This window comes from Pantherophis guttatus, chromosome 1 (assembly GCF_059756535.1).
Source record: "Pantherophis guttatus breed Tessera chromosome 1, ASM5975653v1, whole genome shotgun sequence".
NCBI lineage: Eukaryota > Metazoa > Chordata > Lepidosauria > Squamata > Colubridae > Pantherophis > Pantherophis guttatus.
This window is the reverse complement of record NC_142063.1, coordinates 298,935,819-298,952,557: the sequence shown is the minus strand read 5'-3', so window position 1 is coordinate 298,952,557 and position 16,739 is coordinate 298,935,819. Positions and strand designations below refer to the sequence as shown.

Genomic DNA, 16,739 nt, shown 5'->3' with positions numbered 1-16,739 from the left:
CCAGTTCTGGAGAACTGGTAGCAGAAAATTTGAGTAGTTTGGAGAACCGGTAAATACCACCTCTGACTGGCCCCACCCCTATCTATTCTCTGCCTCCTGAGTCCCAGCTGATCGGGAGGAAATGGGGATTTTGCAGTAACCTAATCCTGGAGTAGGGAGGGAATGGAGATTTTACAGTATCCTTCCCCTGCCACGCCAACCATACCATGCCATGCCATGCCACGCCCACAAAGCCACACCCACAAATCTGGTAATAAAAAAAGTTGAACCCCACCACTGACACATACACAGTATGCAGCTCTGGGACAGCTTAGAAAATGGAGTTGAGAGTAGGGTGGCTTTTTATACTTTTGATTACTATGTGGTCATGTAGGGGTCATGGCTGGCTCTATAGGCAAAAGGGGAAATGCAAACCCTAGGTGTTTGTCTGAGCTACTCTTGTCTTTTCTAATTGCTTATCTGGAGTTTCTGTCTGAGCCAGTCTTTCTGAATGGATTACCAAATCTGTATTTCTAAAACCTGGCTGCCTCAGTTTCTGCTTGGGGCAGGGAGACTGATGCTGGTTTCTGCCTCTCTTAAGATTTTTTCCCATTTCTCCTTTAGGGGAAGTATTCTATCCTGCCTTTTTAATATTCCCCAAAATGTTTCATTCTCTAGGAGGGTGGGCGAGTGCTGACTTTCTTACAGTAGCAAACAACCAAGAACAAATCCATTATGCAGCAGATTTCTTGAGTATAATATACTCAGTGAACTTATTGATTGAACATGAATAGAGTCTGCTTATACCCATTTGCATGGCTGTAAATTAAAACAGTATGTGACCCTTTTGACCCTTGAAATGAGCATACAAAGAACACACTTAGGCCCTTTGTCCTATTGGCTGCCTTTATCCAAATGAACTGTCAATGGTTTTAAGACTAAATCAGAATGGATTTGTCAGCCCTTTCCCCACCTGCCCAGGGGTGAAATGCAGCAGGTTCTGACAGGTTCTGGAGAACCGGTAGCGGAAATTTTGAGCAGTTTGGAGAACTGGCAAATAGTACCTCTGGCTGGCCCCCGAGTGGGGTGGGAACGGAGATTTTGCAATATCCTTCCCCCAGGAGTGGGGTGGGAATGGAGATTTTGCAGAATCCTTTCCCTGCCACGCCCACCAAGCCACGCCCACAGAACCGGTAGTTTAAAAAAATTGAATTTCACCACTGCCCCCGCCCCTCATTAGACGATTCTACAATTTTATCAAATTTAGATACTTCTCATCCCACTGTCAATTAGAAGGAATATTAGTTTAATGAAATTTCAATAGTTAAACTGAACTGAATTCTTATTAATTATCTAGCCATAATATCTCCATTTCATCAACTGTAACCTCTTTGAAAGAAACTTGCTATATGCTTTTTAAACTTCCATAAATATCACACGAATAATATTTTACTACTACTCCATTTTTAGTGGGGTTCTCTCCCCCACCTCCAATAATTCTGGATCCTAACCTATTCGTATTACTACCCTCACTGATCAGACCGTTTTTATTTTCTACTGTAGATAGGCCCAGACCAGGGGTCTCCAACCTTGGCAACTTTTAAGACTTGTGGACTTCAACTCCCAGAATTCCTCAGCCAGCTTTGCTGGCTGAGGAATTCTGGGAGTTGAAGTCCACAAGTCTTAAAAGTTGCCAAGTAGGAGACCCCTGCCCTAAACAAGCCAGCCTGCACCCAAAGCGATGCCACTAAGCGCGATTGGGTTTCCGCACAATTTACGGGTGCAAAAGCCCAGTGCGTGATTTTAATAAATCGCGGGGAAGCAAAGGAAGCGCTCGGGAAGATGCAGCAAACCCAGCCACGGGCTCCTGCAATTGCGCCGTCGAAACTTTTCCTTCCAAAGTGAGGAGTGGGGGGGGGGGGGAAGGCTGGAGCTATGGCCGATCTCAGCGGCACCCATTGCCTTTAGGACCCAGCGGGCTCCGGCGCACTTTTTTTCAGGGAGCCGGCGGGCTGCCGCCGTTCATGCCCATGTATGTGCCTGCGGTGGCTGACTCGCTGGAGCCGGGCGCTGCGGGTGGCGGCCGCTCCATTAATAGCCCCGAGTGACGGGCCGCTATCCGGGAGCCGCGTTGCTTGAAGGAAAGCAGCGGCGCCCCTGGAGTCATGCGCGCCGCAGCAGCCGCCCCTTCCCAGATGGAACGGCTGGAGAAGTTCCAGAGCCCCGGGAAGGGCCGGGGCCTGCGGGCGCTGCGCCGTTTCGTCGTTGGGGAGCTGCTCTTCTCTTGCCCGGCCTTCACTTGCGTGCTGACCGTCAACGAGAGGGGCAACCATTGCGAATGCTGCTTTGCCAGGTATCACACGCAGAGGGAAGACGGGCTGCCGGCCGCCCTGCGAGGAAGGAAACGAGGCCGAGCGAGTGCTCTGCTCGCCCACCCCCCCCTCCCCGGGTCCCACCGGGATGGGATGCGGGCAGCGGGGTGGGGTGGGGGGGGAGTTCGAAAGGCCTTCGTGGAACTTGCGCCTCTCGTGCTTTAAAAGGAAAAAAAAAAAATCTCCTCCTCCTCTTCCTCCTTCTTAAACCCGGATGTTAGCTCTGGGCTGTGGCTAAATTGCAGCCGCTTCCTCCTCCACCTCGGGTGCTTAATGCGGTTGTCAGACAGACAGCGGCTCAACAGGTGCCCGCCCTGCGTTGAGGGCCATCGCCTAGCGCGGTTAGGCATGTAGAAACTGCGCAGGGGGTCTCTGGCTGGGTGAATAATGAATGAATAAAACTTTATGACGGTCCTCGACCAGCAATGGACAGTACAATAAATTAAAAATAATACTGACATTAATCATGAATGAATGTAACATCCCTGTTATGAAAATGCATAATCTCAAATCGTTAGGGTCATTCCCTCATTTACATGAGTGGAGAGCCGATAAGTATGTGAGTAAATGTATTTTTCCAATAATTGTTATAGATATCGCCAAAAAAATTGGCGATGTTGACATCTATAATTCTGAAGTCTGGCTGTGTAGAAATGAGAGTCAGAATAGAGCCGGAATGGACCTGGGAGGTCTTCTAGTCCAGCCCCCTGCTCAAGCAGGAGATCCTATACCATTTCAGACCAGTGGCTGTCCAGTCTCTTTTTAAAAACCTCCAGTGATGAAGCACCCACAAGGTCTGAAGGCAAGCCGCTCCGCTGGTTAGTTGTTCTCACTGTTAGGAAGTTTCTCCTCAATTCCAGGTTGCTTCAGTCCAGGGGTGGGTTTCACTTACCTTTGCTACCGCTTCGCTCATGCGCGCACTTTGCTTGCATGCGCCCCCCCCGTCTGCGCATGTGCAGAAGCTTCTGCACATGTGCAGATCAGAGATGGGTTTCAGCAGGTTCTGACCAGTTCTGGAGAACCGGTAGCGGAAATTTTGAGTAGGTAAAAATTCTGACTGGACCTGCCCTCATCTATTTTCTGCCTCCCAAGTCCCAGCTGATCAGGAGGAAATGGGGATTTTGCAGTATCCTTCCCCTGCCATGCCTACCAAGCCACACCCACAGAACCGGTAGTAAAAAATTTTGAAACCCGCCACTGGCGCAGATTGTATTTGATGATGTCCAGGTGGGTGGGCGGAGCCTCCCACCGCCGCTGCTACCAGTTTGCGGGCGAACTGGTAGCAACCCACCACTGTTTCAGTCCTTGATTAGTTTCCATCCATTATTTCTTGTCCTGCCTACAGGTGCTTTGGAAAATAAACTGACCCCCTCCTTTTTGTGACAGCCTCTCAAATACTGGAATAATGCTATCATGTCCCCCCCACCCCACCACCACCAGTCCTTCTTTTCTCTAGACTAGCCAAACCCAAATCCTGCAACTGTTCTTATGTTTTAGCTTCCAGGCCTTTAATCATCTTAGTTGCTGTTTTTTGCACTAGTATATTTCCACATATAAAGTCTGCATGTATTTGATAAGTTGAACACAATGCTTGAGGACAAAATGATACTTTGTAGTTCATAGATGGCAGCTAAATCTTATTTCAGTGTGATTAAAATGAAAGTAGCCTATGCTATATTTAAAAAGAGCAGACAACAGTATCATTTGCTTTTTGATGGCATGATGGGTGGGAGTGGCAAGGAGCAGTCTCTATGTGGAGTTATTTGCAGTCAGATAAACTATTGAGGTCTGGATCTGAGGATGCCCAATCCATTGGCTGGATTTTCCAGGCAAGTCCCATTCTTTTTCATGTTTAATTCTTCTTTGAACGGCCTTGCTTGGATTTCACCAATCCTTTGAATCCACCAAGACCTCTACAGAACTTTCTAAATCAGAACAATTTTAATGCAAACCTGGAAGTGTGATTACTTAGCAGCAAGTCTTATCCGGATAAGAGCTTGACATAAGCCCTAAGAGATGGGATATCTTTTATATTTTCTTGTCCTCTTATTTTCCCAATTATTTGTGTAGCCTCACTACTAATAAAGGTGGAGACACATCATCTCTATATGATAGAATATATATTAGGGCCTAATATAAAGTTAATATAAATTAACCCAAAATAATATAAAATATCTTTATATATGCTATTATATAGTGGATTAACCAATAAAAATAAAAAGCAATAAAGTACAATTATATAGGTAATTTACTCTCGCTGCCTCTGCCTGTCCAGGATGGTCCATCTCTGAGTCCTATCAATTGAAGAATGACATTTTGAGAGATCCAGGAAATGTATTCAGTTGCAATTCCTACCCTCTAGATAGAATGATCTTCAGAGATTTGTCTGTTCTCACCCTTATTTTATTCAGAAAATTATTGAAGACCCTGTTGTTCTCCCAGGTCTTGGAGACAGGGTGACTGTGAGCCTCTTTTTTTGCTTTGCTTTGCTTTGCTTTGCTTTGCATTACTATGCATTGCTTTTGCTTTGCTTTGCTTTGCTTTGCTTTGCTTTGCTTTGCTTTGCTTTGCTTTGCTTTGCTTTGCTTTGCTTTGCTTTGCTTTGCTTTGCTTTGCTTTGCTTTGCTTCGCTTCGCTTCGCTTCGCTTCGCTTCGCTTCGCTTCGCTTCGCTTCGCTTCGCTTCGCTTCGCTTCGGATCAGTTTTTCTATTTTGCGCTTCTAATCTGTATTCTTTTTACATAATATTTTTTTAGTTGTAAGCCAGAATCATTTGGAAGTCAAGTTGCCTAGATATAAATAAATAATCAAATAAGTAAAAATAGATTAAAATGAGCTAACATGTAAAAAAAATGATCCATTCAATATTAAAACATGATTATCCTTTAATATATACTGTTAGTAGTTCAGATTCTTATAGGGAACTTAAACTTGCAATTAACTTTTATATTCACTTGAGTGGCCTGGATTTCCTCATTTCCTTGGGGCTTGACATGAACCTGAACTACTAACAGACAAAGCAAATTGACGGTAGATAAGAGTCCATGGAATTCAAGGTGGGATGGACTTAGATCTCTTGGGCATTCGAAGGGACTCAAGACTGAGGACATGTTTGACCCTTCCCTGGGGCTCAGCCTGGTCATCTCCTACAGAACTATTGAGCAATGCATTATTCTGTGCTATGATTATTTTATTTATGTATAAAAGGAAGTTTTATTGTGAAAAAAAGCTTGTAACATTTGTAGCTTAATAGATGGATTAACAGAAATATAATGCCAAAATGTAGAAGTCATGTATGAAAAACTAAGTAGACCCTTACTACTTCCATAGGTATAAAAAGGCTAAGTAGCAGCCAGGTATTGCTAATCAAGTGCCCTTGATCAATTAATTAATCATCAGCAAATGTGACTATAAGAGCCAAAGTTTTAGGAGTTTGCTGGTCTTCAGCACTGAGGTGTAATGTTAATACAATGCCAAAGACTAAAGACATCAGAAAGGATCTTAGAGAAGCAATTGTTGCTGCCCATCAATCGGGGGAAAGTTATAAGACTATTTCCAAACAATTGGAAATAGCTATTCTACAGTGAAGAAGATTATTCACAAATGGAAAACATTCAAGACAGCTGCCAATCTTCCCAGGAGTTGAACATCTCAGCAAATTTACCCCAAGGTCAGACTGTGCAATACTCAGAGAAATTGTAAAAAAATCCAAGAGTTACATCTACAGGCCTTAAATGTTCATGACAGTACAATTAGAAAAAGACTGAATAAGTATGGTTTGTTTGGAAGGGTTGCCGGGAGAAAGGCTCTCCTTTCTAAAAAGAATATGGTAGCCCAGCTTAGATTTGCAAAGTTACTTTGGCTCTGCTGGATCTCATGGCTTCCCATATTTTCTGTGCATCATTTAAGCCCAAAGAATCACCATGGGAACACGGCTTAGTAACAGCACTAGATATCATAGAGGGAAATCATAATATTTGGCAATGTTATGCTTAGGTGATAAGAACAGAAAGCAATTCTTATTAACTAAAGTTTTTATTTATTTATGTATTAATAGTATAAGATACTAGATTCTAAATACTAGAACGTGAACATAAAGATAAAACCAGAAACTTTTCTTTTGGGTTTAATGGGAAAAGATTTGGAAAAAAACAAAAACCTGGAACGTTGATGCTGTATATATTGATGGCAGCAAGATTACTTTATGCAAAAAATGATTTGTTTCCAACTTTGATTCCAACAATGGATGAATGGATGCAGATTCCAACAATGGATGCAGAAGTTGATGGAGTTAGCAGAGATGGTTAAACTGACCGCTTTGATGAAAGACAAAAATACAACTACTTTGTTTCTACTTGGAAGCTGCTTCTGAATTTTGTGCTTGAGCTGGAAAAAAAATGAAACTTTGATTTTGGGTTTTACCAATTAGATAGGTTTGTTATAGAAATGGCTAGTTTATACTATTATGTAAAAGTAAAAAGTTGAGGTTTGATGTTGTTATTTTATTCTACTGCTCCAAAGGAAGTCAGAAGTCAAAGCCCTTCCCTCCCTCCCCCCCCCCCTTTTCCCTCTCCTATTTTTCCTATTATTTTCTTTTGTATTTCTTATACTATTAATGCAGGAGCAGAAAGCAATTCTTGAAAAGTAACTAGAAATAAAAATAAAGAGCAGAGGTAGACATAATTTTGGGGCTAGTGACCTGCTTAAAAATTCAAAAAACCATGGGCACTTTTACAGAATGGATCTAAGAAAAATGTCAAGTAGCAGTGAACCTAATAACCAGAAATATCTGCTGGCAGAGTGATGCCCATGAGCCAAAAACTGCCCACCCTGGTCTGGAGAATAAAGCTCATCTTGGCAACTTTTTATAATGATGATGATTGTTATATGTAACTATGAGTCTGCCTTTGTCCTTTTTTTTTTTTTTTTGCATGCTGCAGTACTAAAGGCTGCTATTGTCGTAAAGAAAGTGTGACAATTTTATACTTACCTCTGTTTAGGAAAGAAGGATTGTCCCGGTGTGGAAAATGCAAGCAGGCTTTTTACTGCAATGTGGAATGCCAGGTGAGTAACCTAAATGTTGATTTTTGTTTTTAATGCTGTGTTTCTGAATGTCTTTATGTCAGATAATAATTTCCAGGTAGAGGGAAACAGGGATTGAAAACTTCAGTGTAGCACAAAGAAAGGCTGCAGGGGGAAGTAAGGGGACACTGTTGATCATTCGGCCTGGTTGGAACTAAATCAAGACCTGAACCATTCTAGGAATTTGGAAATTGCCAGAATGCAGTATTTCTCCACCTTGGCTACTTTAAGTTGAGTGGACTTCAACTCCCAGAATTCCCCAGCCAGCAAGGGAATTCTGGGAGTTGAAGTCCACACAGCTTAAACGTTGCCAAGGTTGAAAAACACTGCCATAACAAGTCACTGAGGATCAGCTGTGCTGGATCATAGGACTGCTGAGCCATTAGATTAGTTGACTGCTACATGGCCCTAATTGCTTCAAAAGCTTCTGCCTACTTTTAGGGAACCAGATGGTTTAACGTTATTTCACTAAGCCGATGAGGAAGCTTATGCCTATCTGAGCAATCAGAAATAAAGACTAGATTTAGCTTTGGTGTGTGGGGGTGATGTGTGAGTGGGTGGGAGAATCTGTTTGCAAATGTACTTCATTGCTGCTAATAATAATAGTGTGTGTTTACAAACCAACTGTGCCTGGCTAGGTAGTTTTATACTTATATTACAGGGGCAGAGAAAGTACTATTAGGCTAATTTTGAATATTTATTACCACTTACAAAGCTTTTGTGCACAAAACAGGGTTTTTAAACCATAAGTTAAAAGTGTTTTTCAGTTTAGAGCTTTCCTACATAATTGTTGTATGTGGATTTCCACTGCCACATTAAAGATTTCTGTTTATATTCCAGATTTAAACTAATCTATGGAGTCAGTTTGGAATTAATTTACATTGGTATATGGTTATATGTCAGGAAAGTAAGATCTAAGAAATCCTAAGGAATCATATGAAAATGGAATTGAATCAGGCAAAATTATATGATCATAGCCAGTTTTACCCTAGAAAGATTGCTATATAGATCGATACTTTTGTAATCCTTGTTCATATACTAAGATGCTTTATTGCTACTTTTAATGAATGAATTGGGATCTATGTATCTTTTCTCCTCTTGAACTAACAGAGAATAAGAAACAGAAGCAAACTTTGCTTTTCTTCATTTTGGGCCAGAATAGTATGATGCGCAGAAGCAAAACTGACAGTAGAATATTTTAAGGATAGAAAGTAAAATGATAAACATAATAATAAATTGTTAGCCTATAGAGAAATTAAACTATTTGGGGAAGCTAAAATATATTAAAATTTAAAGATACTGAGGACAAGAGTGATTGCAAATGCTTTTGACAAATATATAATTTGTTTATTATCTGAAGATTAGGAAACAGTATCATGACAAAAGATTCACCACCAAAATAGCCTTACTTCTTGGTTATCACACTCCCAGACAATGTCAGTCTTTTTTTTAACGCTTTCTTTTCTACCTTCCTTTTTTTTTTCACCATCTAATGTGACTGTCAAGGAAAAGCGATGCCATTCTTTCTTGAGTCTGAATAGGTGGTTTGCAAAAGGCTTTTGAAATTAGGCCAAGGCCATCATCTCTTCTCTCCTCTTTCTGATAGATTCTTTCTGAGTCTATCTAGAACTGAGTCCAAGCTGACCTATTCAGAATCGACTAAAAGTGAAAAGAATTTGTTATCCTTATTAGATTGGCTGCTCGCACTCTGTGAATTTTTTTTTTTTTTTTTGCTGTTGTTAAATCATCAAAACTGAGGTAATGCTTTTTGGATATTGTCTGTTTTTAAATACTGCAGATAAGCTGACTTACTTTTGGGTACCTGCATGCTTCTTATTTATTTTACTGTCTGGAAGGTTTCTGGGTATTGGTTTGATGAAACTTTCATTTACTGCAATTGTCCAGCAGTACAGCTGTAAATACCTCAGAAAAAGTAATTCTGCTCTCATTGGTAGGTGTGCAACAGAATTAAATGGACTGAACCAAGACAAATTAGGAATTGGGCGGATTAAAACTGTTGACTATCCATATTTTTCCTGTGCTCATGATTTCATCGTGAATTGCATGAAGGGGCATGAAAGAGTCACAGGCATATTTTTCTTGATAGCTTTATAATATGGGGAGATGAATATAGTTTCACAGTGAATAGTATAATAGCAGTGTTTGGAAATGAAATAACATTTTATATTTGAAATCATCTGAACTAAAAATTATTTTAAGTTCTCTTCTAAATTTGAGTATTCTTTCAACTGGACTTACAAGTCATTTAAAACCAATCTACTTCATAAACCCTGAATAGCCATGTCTTCTGGTTTGTTTGAACACCGTAGATTAATTCCATTCCCAGCTTTAATGCTCTGTACCAGAACACTCTCTGACAGCGTCCCCACCATGTGGTGTTATTGTGGCCTGGTCCCTTTTAGCGCTAGTGCCAGCTCACCACGATCAAAGGCAGAAGTAAATTAAGTACTTCTGGGGAATCTGCTGTTTTGCTGAAATTCCTTTTTCTTGAAGAAAAACCCACCTGAAGCCATAATTGTCCTGGTCAGGCCAGGACACTCTATAAATCTGATAATTTATTTGAAACAAACAACAACCCCACATTTTTTTGAGGTTGAGCATGCTGAAAATGCTTCTTTTCCCTATTTGTAGGGAGTGTCTATTTCTGTTCTTTGTATAAATACATGCCTTTATTCCTAATTTCATTTTGAGGGGGGTTGTTTGGATGCTTTAGGGTTTGTAGAGTTCTTGTTCTGAATAGTCATAAATATACATTGTGGTTCATTTTGAGCTACTGTTGGTTTGTTCATCTTCCATGTTTTACGGGGTGTGTGGGAGGGGATGAGGGAAAGGGGAAAAATTGTGTATCTTTTATTCCTCATATGACTTTTCAATAGATTATTTTTTGTGTATGTATTGCTATTTGGAATCCCTTCTCAGCTTGTAATTATTCTGAATAAATTACGTACCTCTGGGGAATCTGGCTGAATCTTCAATAGTAATGTGAATGATTAATTACCTTGCTCCTGGTTTAGTACTCCGGCTCTTACCACAAAGCAAACCTGTAAACTGTCTTCCAAGAAGGAAGATTCTTCCACCAAGATTTTTGGACACTTAAAAGCTGAAAGCAGATTAAGATTTAAGATTTATTTGAATCCTTAAGATCTGCAATCATATAATAATTTCATGATGGCCTCCCTCCAGATATAATGGATATTGCATGGCTTTATTTACTATAGTTTCAAAAATCTTGATTGTCTATATTCTGAGCTCAGAAATATGAGATGGCAAACATATGGCACGTGTGGCATGCGCACTGTCGCTACCTGGTCTTTGGGTTTCCGGCATGCACATGGGCGCCAGCCAGCTGGTCTTTGCACCCACCAGAGTGCCGTAAACCCGAAGACCAGCTGGCCGGTGTGCATGTGTGCTCCAGAAATCCAAAGACCAGCTGGCCGTCGCATGCATGCGCACTGGCCAACTGGTCTTCGGGTTTCCGGTGCTCCGGTGCACATGTGTGCATACGCATGTCCGTGCGTTCCGGTTTGGGCACTCAGTGCCAAAAAGGTTAGCATCACTGTGCTAGGCTATAATATGCGTAAGAGCTATATCAAGTTTAAAGAAAGTAGTTTATAAGGTTATGGCTTGGAGTCAGTTAATTTATGTTTATTTATTTATTAGTCCAATTTATATGCCGCCCTTCTCCGTAGACTCAGGGCGGCTTACAATGCATTATAGAAATAGCCTGCATACTTTTTTGTATATACTTGCTTATTAGGGCTTTCGGGGGACCCTAAGCGGTGTTGTTCTATACAAAGTTGGCTTATTGCCCCCACAAACTGGGTCCTCAATTTACCTACCTCGAAAGGATGGAAGGCTGAGTCAACCTTGAGCCTGGTGAGATTCGAACTTGCACTAATTGCAGGCAGCTGGCAGCTAAGTGCTAGCACTTAACAGCACTTTAGTCCGCTGCACCACTGAGGCACCATGTTTAATGGTTATGAGCACAGTGAATAATTATGAAGCAAAACATTGTGCTTTCCTTGTATCTGAGTCTTGGTGGAAACAGAGCAGGTATCTCCTTTTCTTTAAAAAAGCACCATAGAATGGGCATTTCCCCCCTATTTTTTAGGATTAGCACCCTTTTTATCCCCAGTTGTAGAAATAGAAGAAATTGAGTCTGGGAGTTCAATCCTGCCAAACCTGGTGATGATATGATGTCACAGGTGTTGTCCCTTGCAATTCAAAGGGAAAGGCCCCCAAATTAAATTTGTTTGCAGCTGCATTTCTAGTTTATACAGCTATTTTAAATTAAAGTCATATTTTCATCCTGTTCAGATTGTGCTGTTGACTTGAGTCTAGGGAGGATAACTCTAGTCTAGGCCATTGCAAGACCTTCTTGCTCCAGGAATGGTAGTTAGTATCTCAGGCTGTATTCATTGCTTTTAAGATATGGACTACATTCCCTCACTAGAAGGTAGAAAAATATGTTTAAACGTGTCTGTTTCACCAGGATTTTAATTTAAAGCTATCAGTTAAATTTAACATTAACTATGATATACATAGTTTTGGGATTGTCTTTTCTTTTTGAATTTTGTAAGCTGCCTTGAGTACTTGTTTAAACAATATATATATATATATATATATATATATATATATATATATATATATATATATATATATATATATATAAGTTTAATGAAATGTTACTTTTTGGATGTGGCAATTTTTATAACTTAAGTGGTTTCACAATGATTTCCATTGTACTATGGTATATAATTTATAATAGCTGGTCTTTTAACAGCTTTCCAAAATAACCAGTTCCCCAATCAAGTCCAGATAATTTGCCAAACCTTATTAGTTATAATATGTTTCAAGTTAAAGAATTTTAGATCTACTTTTCTCTGTTACGTTTCCACTTCAGAAACTGATGAGCAGCACTGAAAATAAGTATTCTTGTTTTTGTCCCATTATATCAGCCCATCCCATCTAGTCAGGCAGGGAAAGTATGTTGCAGACCCTGTCAATGAAAGAACTCCAAATGGCAGATCCAGAAAGAGTCTTCTTTGCCACTGTTCCCGCCCTTTGGAATCTTCTTCCTCCAGAGGTGAAACAGGTCCAACTCTGCTGGCCTCCCAAAAAGGAGACAAAATATGGCTCTGCCACCTTGCGTGGAGATCCCAGAGGAGATGGCTAGTGCCCTGAAAGCCCTCCCTTCACCTTTTAATTAAATTTAACCATGTTTAATCATCCTTGACACCTTCTAAATCTTTAACTTTTATATACTGTTTTTATATTTCAACATTTTATTGTACACTGCCCGGAGTGCCTCTCTGAGGAAGATGGATGGTCCAAAAAAGTGAAAAATAAATAAATTCTAAAGCTCATCTCAGCTATTTGCACTGTTATTTCTCCCACTGTTTATTCTATTTGACCTCAATAAGTAAACAACAACCCATCTCTTTTGGGTTCGACTTTACTTTGGTTCTTCCTATCCAGGCCCTTGCTGCCTTCAGTCACCACTTCCAACTTTGACTTGTAACACTAATGTGACCTAGATTGGTGATGTTCACAATCAGAGTTTTTTTTTTTTAATTCTCTCCCCTACTTTTTATGTATTATTTATTTTGGGTTTTGGTTACTTTTCCTTTGGTCTTGATGCCTCTGAGTAATCTAAAATGCATAGGAGACTTTGAAAGGAGATATCGAGGTAGCCACATTTCAGCTTTGGAGAACTTGATTTTTTTTGTGTGTGAGAGAGATAACTTTCCATAAAGTTCTGTTCAGTACATTCTTAGCAGATGGGAGTCATTCCGAACACCCCAGCAGAGACAATTCATGTTTCCCCTTCCATTTTTAAAAGGCAGATGTCCTTTCCAGAAGTTTTCTGATTGTAATCCTTAAATCAGAGAGAAATATTGGCTGCCCTGTTTTTTTCCCCTCTTGAATCTGGAGTATCGTTACAGCATTAGAGAGTTGGCTAGAACAACGCTGCCTGCTATCAATCAAACGGCTTAGAGAAATGGTGGAAAAGAATGTTAAATGTGATCCTGCTGTGATCACTAAAAAGATCTCTGTCAGAATGCTTCCGTGCCAGATATTATGCAGACACTGCTCCCATATTCCTGCAATGTTCCTGCCTTTTATCTTGTTTTGCACAATTCATCTATATCTTGTCCCTTTAACCACCTTACTAGTTCATATAACTCAGTTGGATTCAGCCTGAGGAAAAAATTTAATTAACTATGCTTAAAGAATAAAGGGGTCAGAAGGGGATGTTGGAAGGACATATTGGCATTGTCAATTTTGCATCTGTCTTAACTGGGCATTTTCTATGCCTATGTGTGCTAGTAAAATAAGGCTGTTGATTAATTGTTTGAATATTATTTTCTACCTCATAAAAGTCAGCAACTCCTCGACAGTGTTTTCTCTCTCATGTATCTCACATACAAATATTCAGGAACTTTGAATATGGGTTTTTTTAGCTTTAATCTCTGATGATTACTTCTTTGGCAAATATAAGTGGAGATCACTGGGAAATAGTTTCTGGAGAATAGGATTTTAAGAGATCATCCAAGATTTGCTTCAGTTCTTTGTTGTGTAATTTGTAGCAAACACAATCATTTCATAGAACCAGCAATGGAGATCATAATTTGGTTTCTATTCATGGGAATGGAAGGAGTAGGCAATGGTCAATGACATTTCCCACTCTAACCCATATCAGTTCTTTCAGTTACTGTATTACAGATAGACTCTATGTTCTTTTAAGTATTAGGAGTCTTACCAATACATATGAATTCATGTCAGAAAAGAGGATATATTTACCTTCATTTTTTTTCTGGTACTATCTTTTCATTGTGAGGAAAACAAATTTCATGCATTTTCAAATTGTATGTTTAATTCTTTAGAAACAAGATTGGCCATTGCACAAATTGGAGTGTTCTGCCATGTGCGTATTTGGACAGAACTGGAATCCTTCTGAGACAGTCAGACTCACAGCAAGGATTCTTGCCAAGCAGGTGAGCTGATCTGAAATATTTGTTTTGCCTTGCTTTGTCTAGATGGATAGGAAAGAAGAAAATAAGTCTGTCAATAACAGATCTCTGCAAAATTTATTTCCTAACTTCTTGCCTATAACTATTGATAGTTCTTTGCTGAACCTCTGAATAATACATTACTTAAGAATATTTTAAAATGTTGCATCTTGAAATAATCTCTGTTTTTCCTGTCTGCCAAGTTGCCTCCTATTGCCCTCCCCCTTACAGGATTCCATAAAACATGAATCTGGGTTTGAGAGTACCTGCTTTAGTCATGCAGTTGAAATTTTGAGCCTGCTGTAGTCAGTTTCTCTACAAATCCAGTTATTTGGAAGCATGCTTTTTTTTTTATTTTTGCATCAGTTAAAATACATGAGTTATTGAGAAACATGTTCCCCAAGGTAAAGATAACTATTTTCACTAGGAAAGTGGAGGTCTTTGAAATGACCTTTGTGACAACTTGTCATTGCCAGCTGAGACATCATAGCTTGGTTTTAAAACAGAACGTAGAGAGAAGATTTGAGAAAATAGAATAAAAGGTAGATATGAAGCTCAGTTTGATTAGATCAGTAAAAATAATAGTCTAGCAGATGAATGAGTTTAATTCTAGAAGAGCTGCTTTATATTTGGAAAGAGAAGAAGGGGAAAAAAATCCCTAGAGACCTTTATACTAACTATTTACTAGGTGATTTTCACTGCTCCATCGGTCATATTTTATATAACTTGGAAATTTTCCTTTTCTTTACAGATCAGACATATAGTAAAATCTTCTGAGTTTTATACATCCATTGATGAGTCACATCCTGTATCAGGGTGGCTTAACAAAGATGAAACAATTGGAATATTGTGACACTAATGGGGCCTAAATTAGCCAGCACATGCTTAATTTGCTTTAGGATTAATGGATATGTTGCCATGGGGTGACTCAGTTTGACTTTAACCCACTGAAATTTGCTCAAAAGCAAACAGTTCAGAAAAACTTAATCCAATGTGAAAAAAGTATTATATCAAAATATGCCTTGAACCTTCTTCCTTGGTTTCAAGATAACTGCATGAATGGGTATATCTTTACCATGTAAGGATAGCAGCTTAGTAGAAGAGAGATAAGAGAGAGCACAGAGCATTAGAAATAACCCCATCGGCATCAAAATACCTGGACAGTCCTTCCTATATAATTCTTGGATTGGTGAGAAGCATGCCTCAGAATTTGTTCACAGGGAGAATTTGCTTGCACATTTCTAAGTAACTATATTGTATAGCTCTTGCACTTCTCCAATGTGCCCGTCTTTGCCATTAAAAGAAAAATTAAATTCCTTAAACGATGGCCTTTGAAGAAAATCTATATGCCCGAGAATTGCTAATCTGACAAGAACAATCCAGGTAGAGTATAGAGAAAAGATGCTGAAGGCCTGCTGGCAGGTTAATCTGACCAATTCCCTCCTTCTCTGCTTCTTTCTTTTCTCTTTCTCCCTTTCCCTTTTTCAAATTAAAGCATAGTCTACTGGTGACCCACAAGCAAAATTAGATGTGTAATGATGAAAAGTCATTGGAATAAATTTGGGCTTTTATAGCTTGCAGGGAATGGAAGGGGGCCCTACATGGAATATGAAAACTAAATATGCAAACTAAAGTCTCCAAACCTCAGCTGTTGGGCCACCTGCAAACTCACATTTAATGGCCAAGATTACAAAGGAGTGGCCTTAGGCCAATGCTGGAGTGTTGCTTTTGAACTCTTGTCAACATTGAGATTATTCACTTTCCTCAAAGCAAAGTCTGCCTTCTGACTGCTTGCTATTCTTAGCTGGGGTATTTTTTTTTTTTTGTTTTATTTTTTTGCAAATTTGCAACTAAAACAAGGGAGAGTTTTTCAATCACTCCTCCTATATGTATGTATGCAAATTCCAGCATGAGTCTCTTGATGGCTTATATATTGTAAGAGGTCAGGTTCAGGTAAACCTGAAAAGCTGTTCATCCACTCCTCTGCAGTCTTTACAGGATGATTGTTACAAGCGACAATTGCAAATAGCCGAAGAAATATTTTGGAGGTTTTTCAACAAGTCATTTTCTCTCCCTCCTCCCTCCTTTTTTTGCACCATTACCAGAAAACACACCTGGAAAGGACTGAGTCAGAGAAACTCCTTTCTATAAAAGAATTTGAATCCCGTAAGTAAAAATAAAGGAAACAGTATGTTGATTTTCAAAAGGCTTTTCAGAAAGAAAAAAAAGGCTTACTAATTTTTCTACGTATATACTCGCTTTGTATCTGTTATG

General features: G+C 39.6%; 1 protein-coding gene across 1 annotated transcript in view; it reads left to right on the top strand.

The window, feature by feature from the left end:
* Nucleotides 1-1,657: 1,657 nt before the first annotated feature.
* The window catches only part of SMYD2 (SET and MYND domain containing 2), a 33,206-nt gene continuing 18,124 nt past the window's right edge, over nucleotides 1,658-16,739 (top strand). The window contains exons 1-4 of the mRNA XM_034427809.3: nucleotides 1,658-2,332; nucleotides 7,350-7,413; nucleotides 14,340-14,450; nucleotides 16,571-16,631. Coding sequence (XP_034283700.2) covers nucleotides 2,145-2,332; nucleotides 7,350-7,413; nucleotides 14,340-14,450; nucleotides 16,571-16,631 — 424 coding nt within the window. The 5' untranslated portion in view covers nucleotides 1,658-2,144. The remainder of the gene's footprint in view (nucleotides 2,333-7,349; nucleotides 7,414-14,339; nucleotides 14,451-16,570; nucleotides 16,632-16,739) is intronic.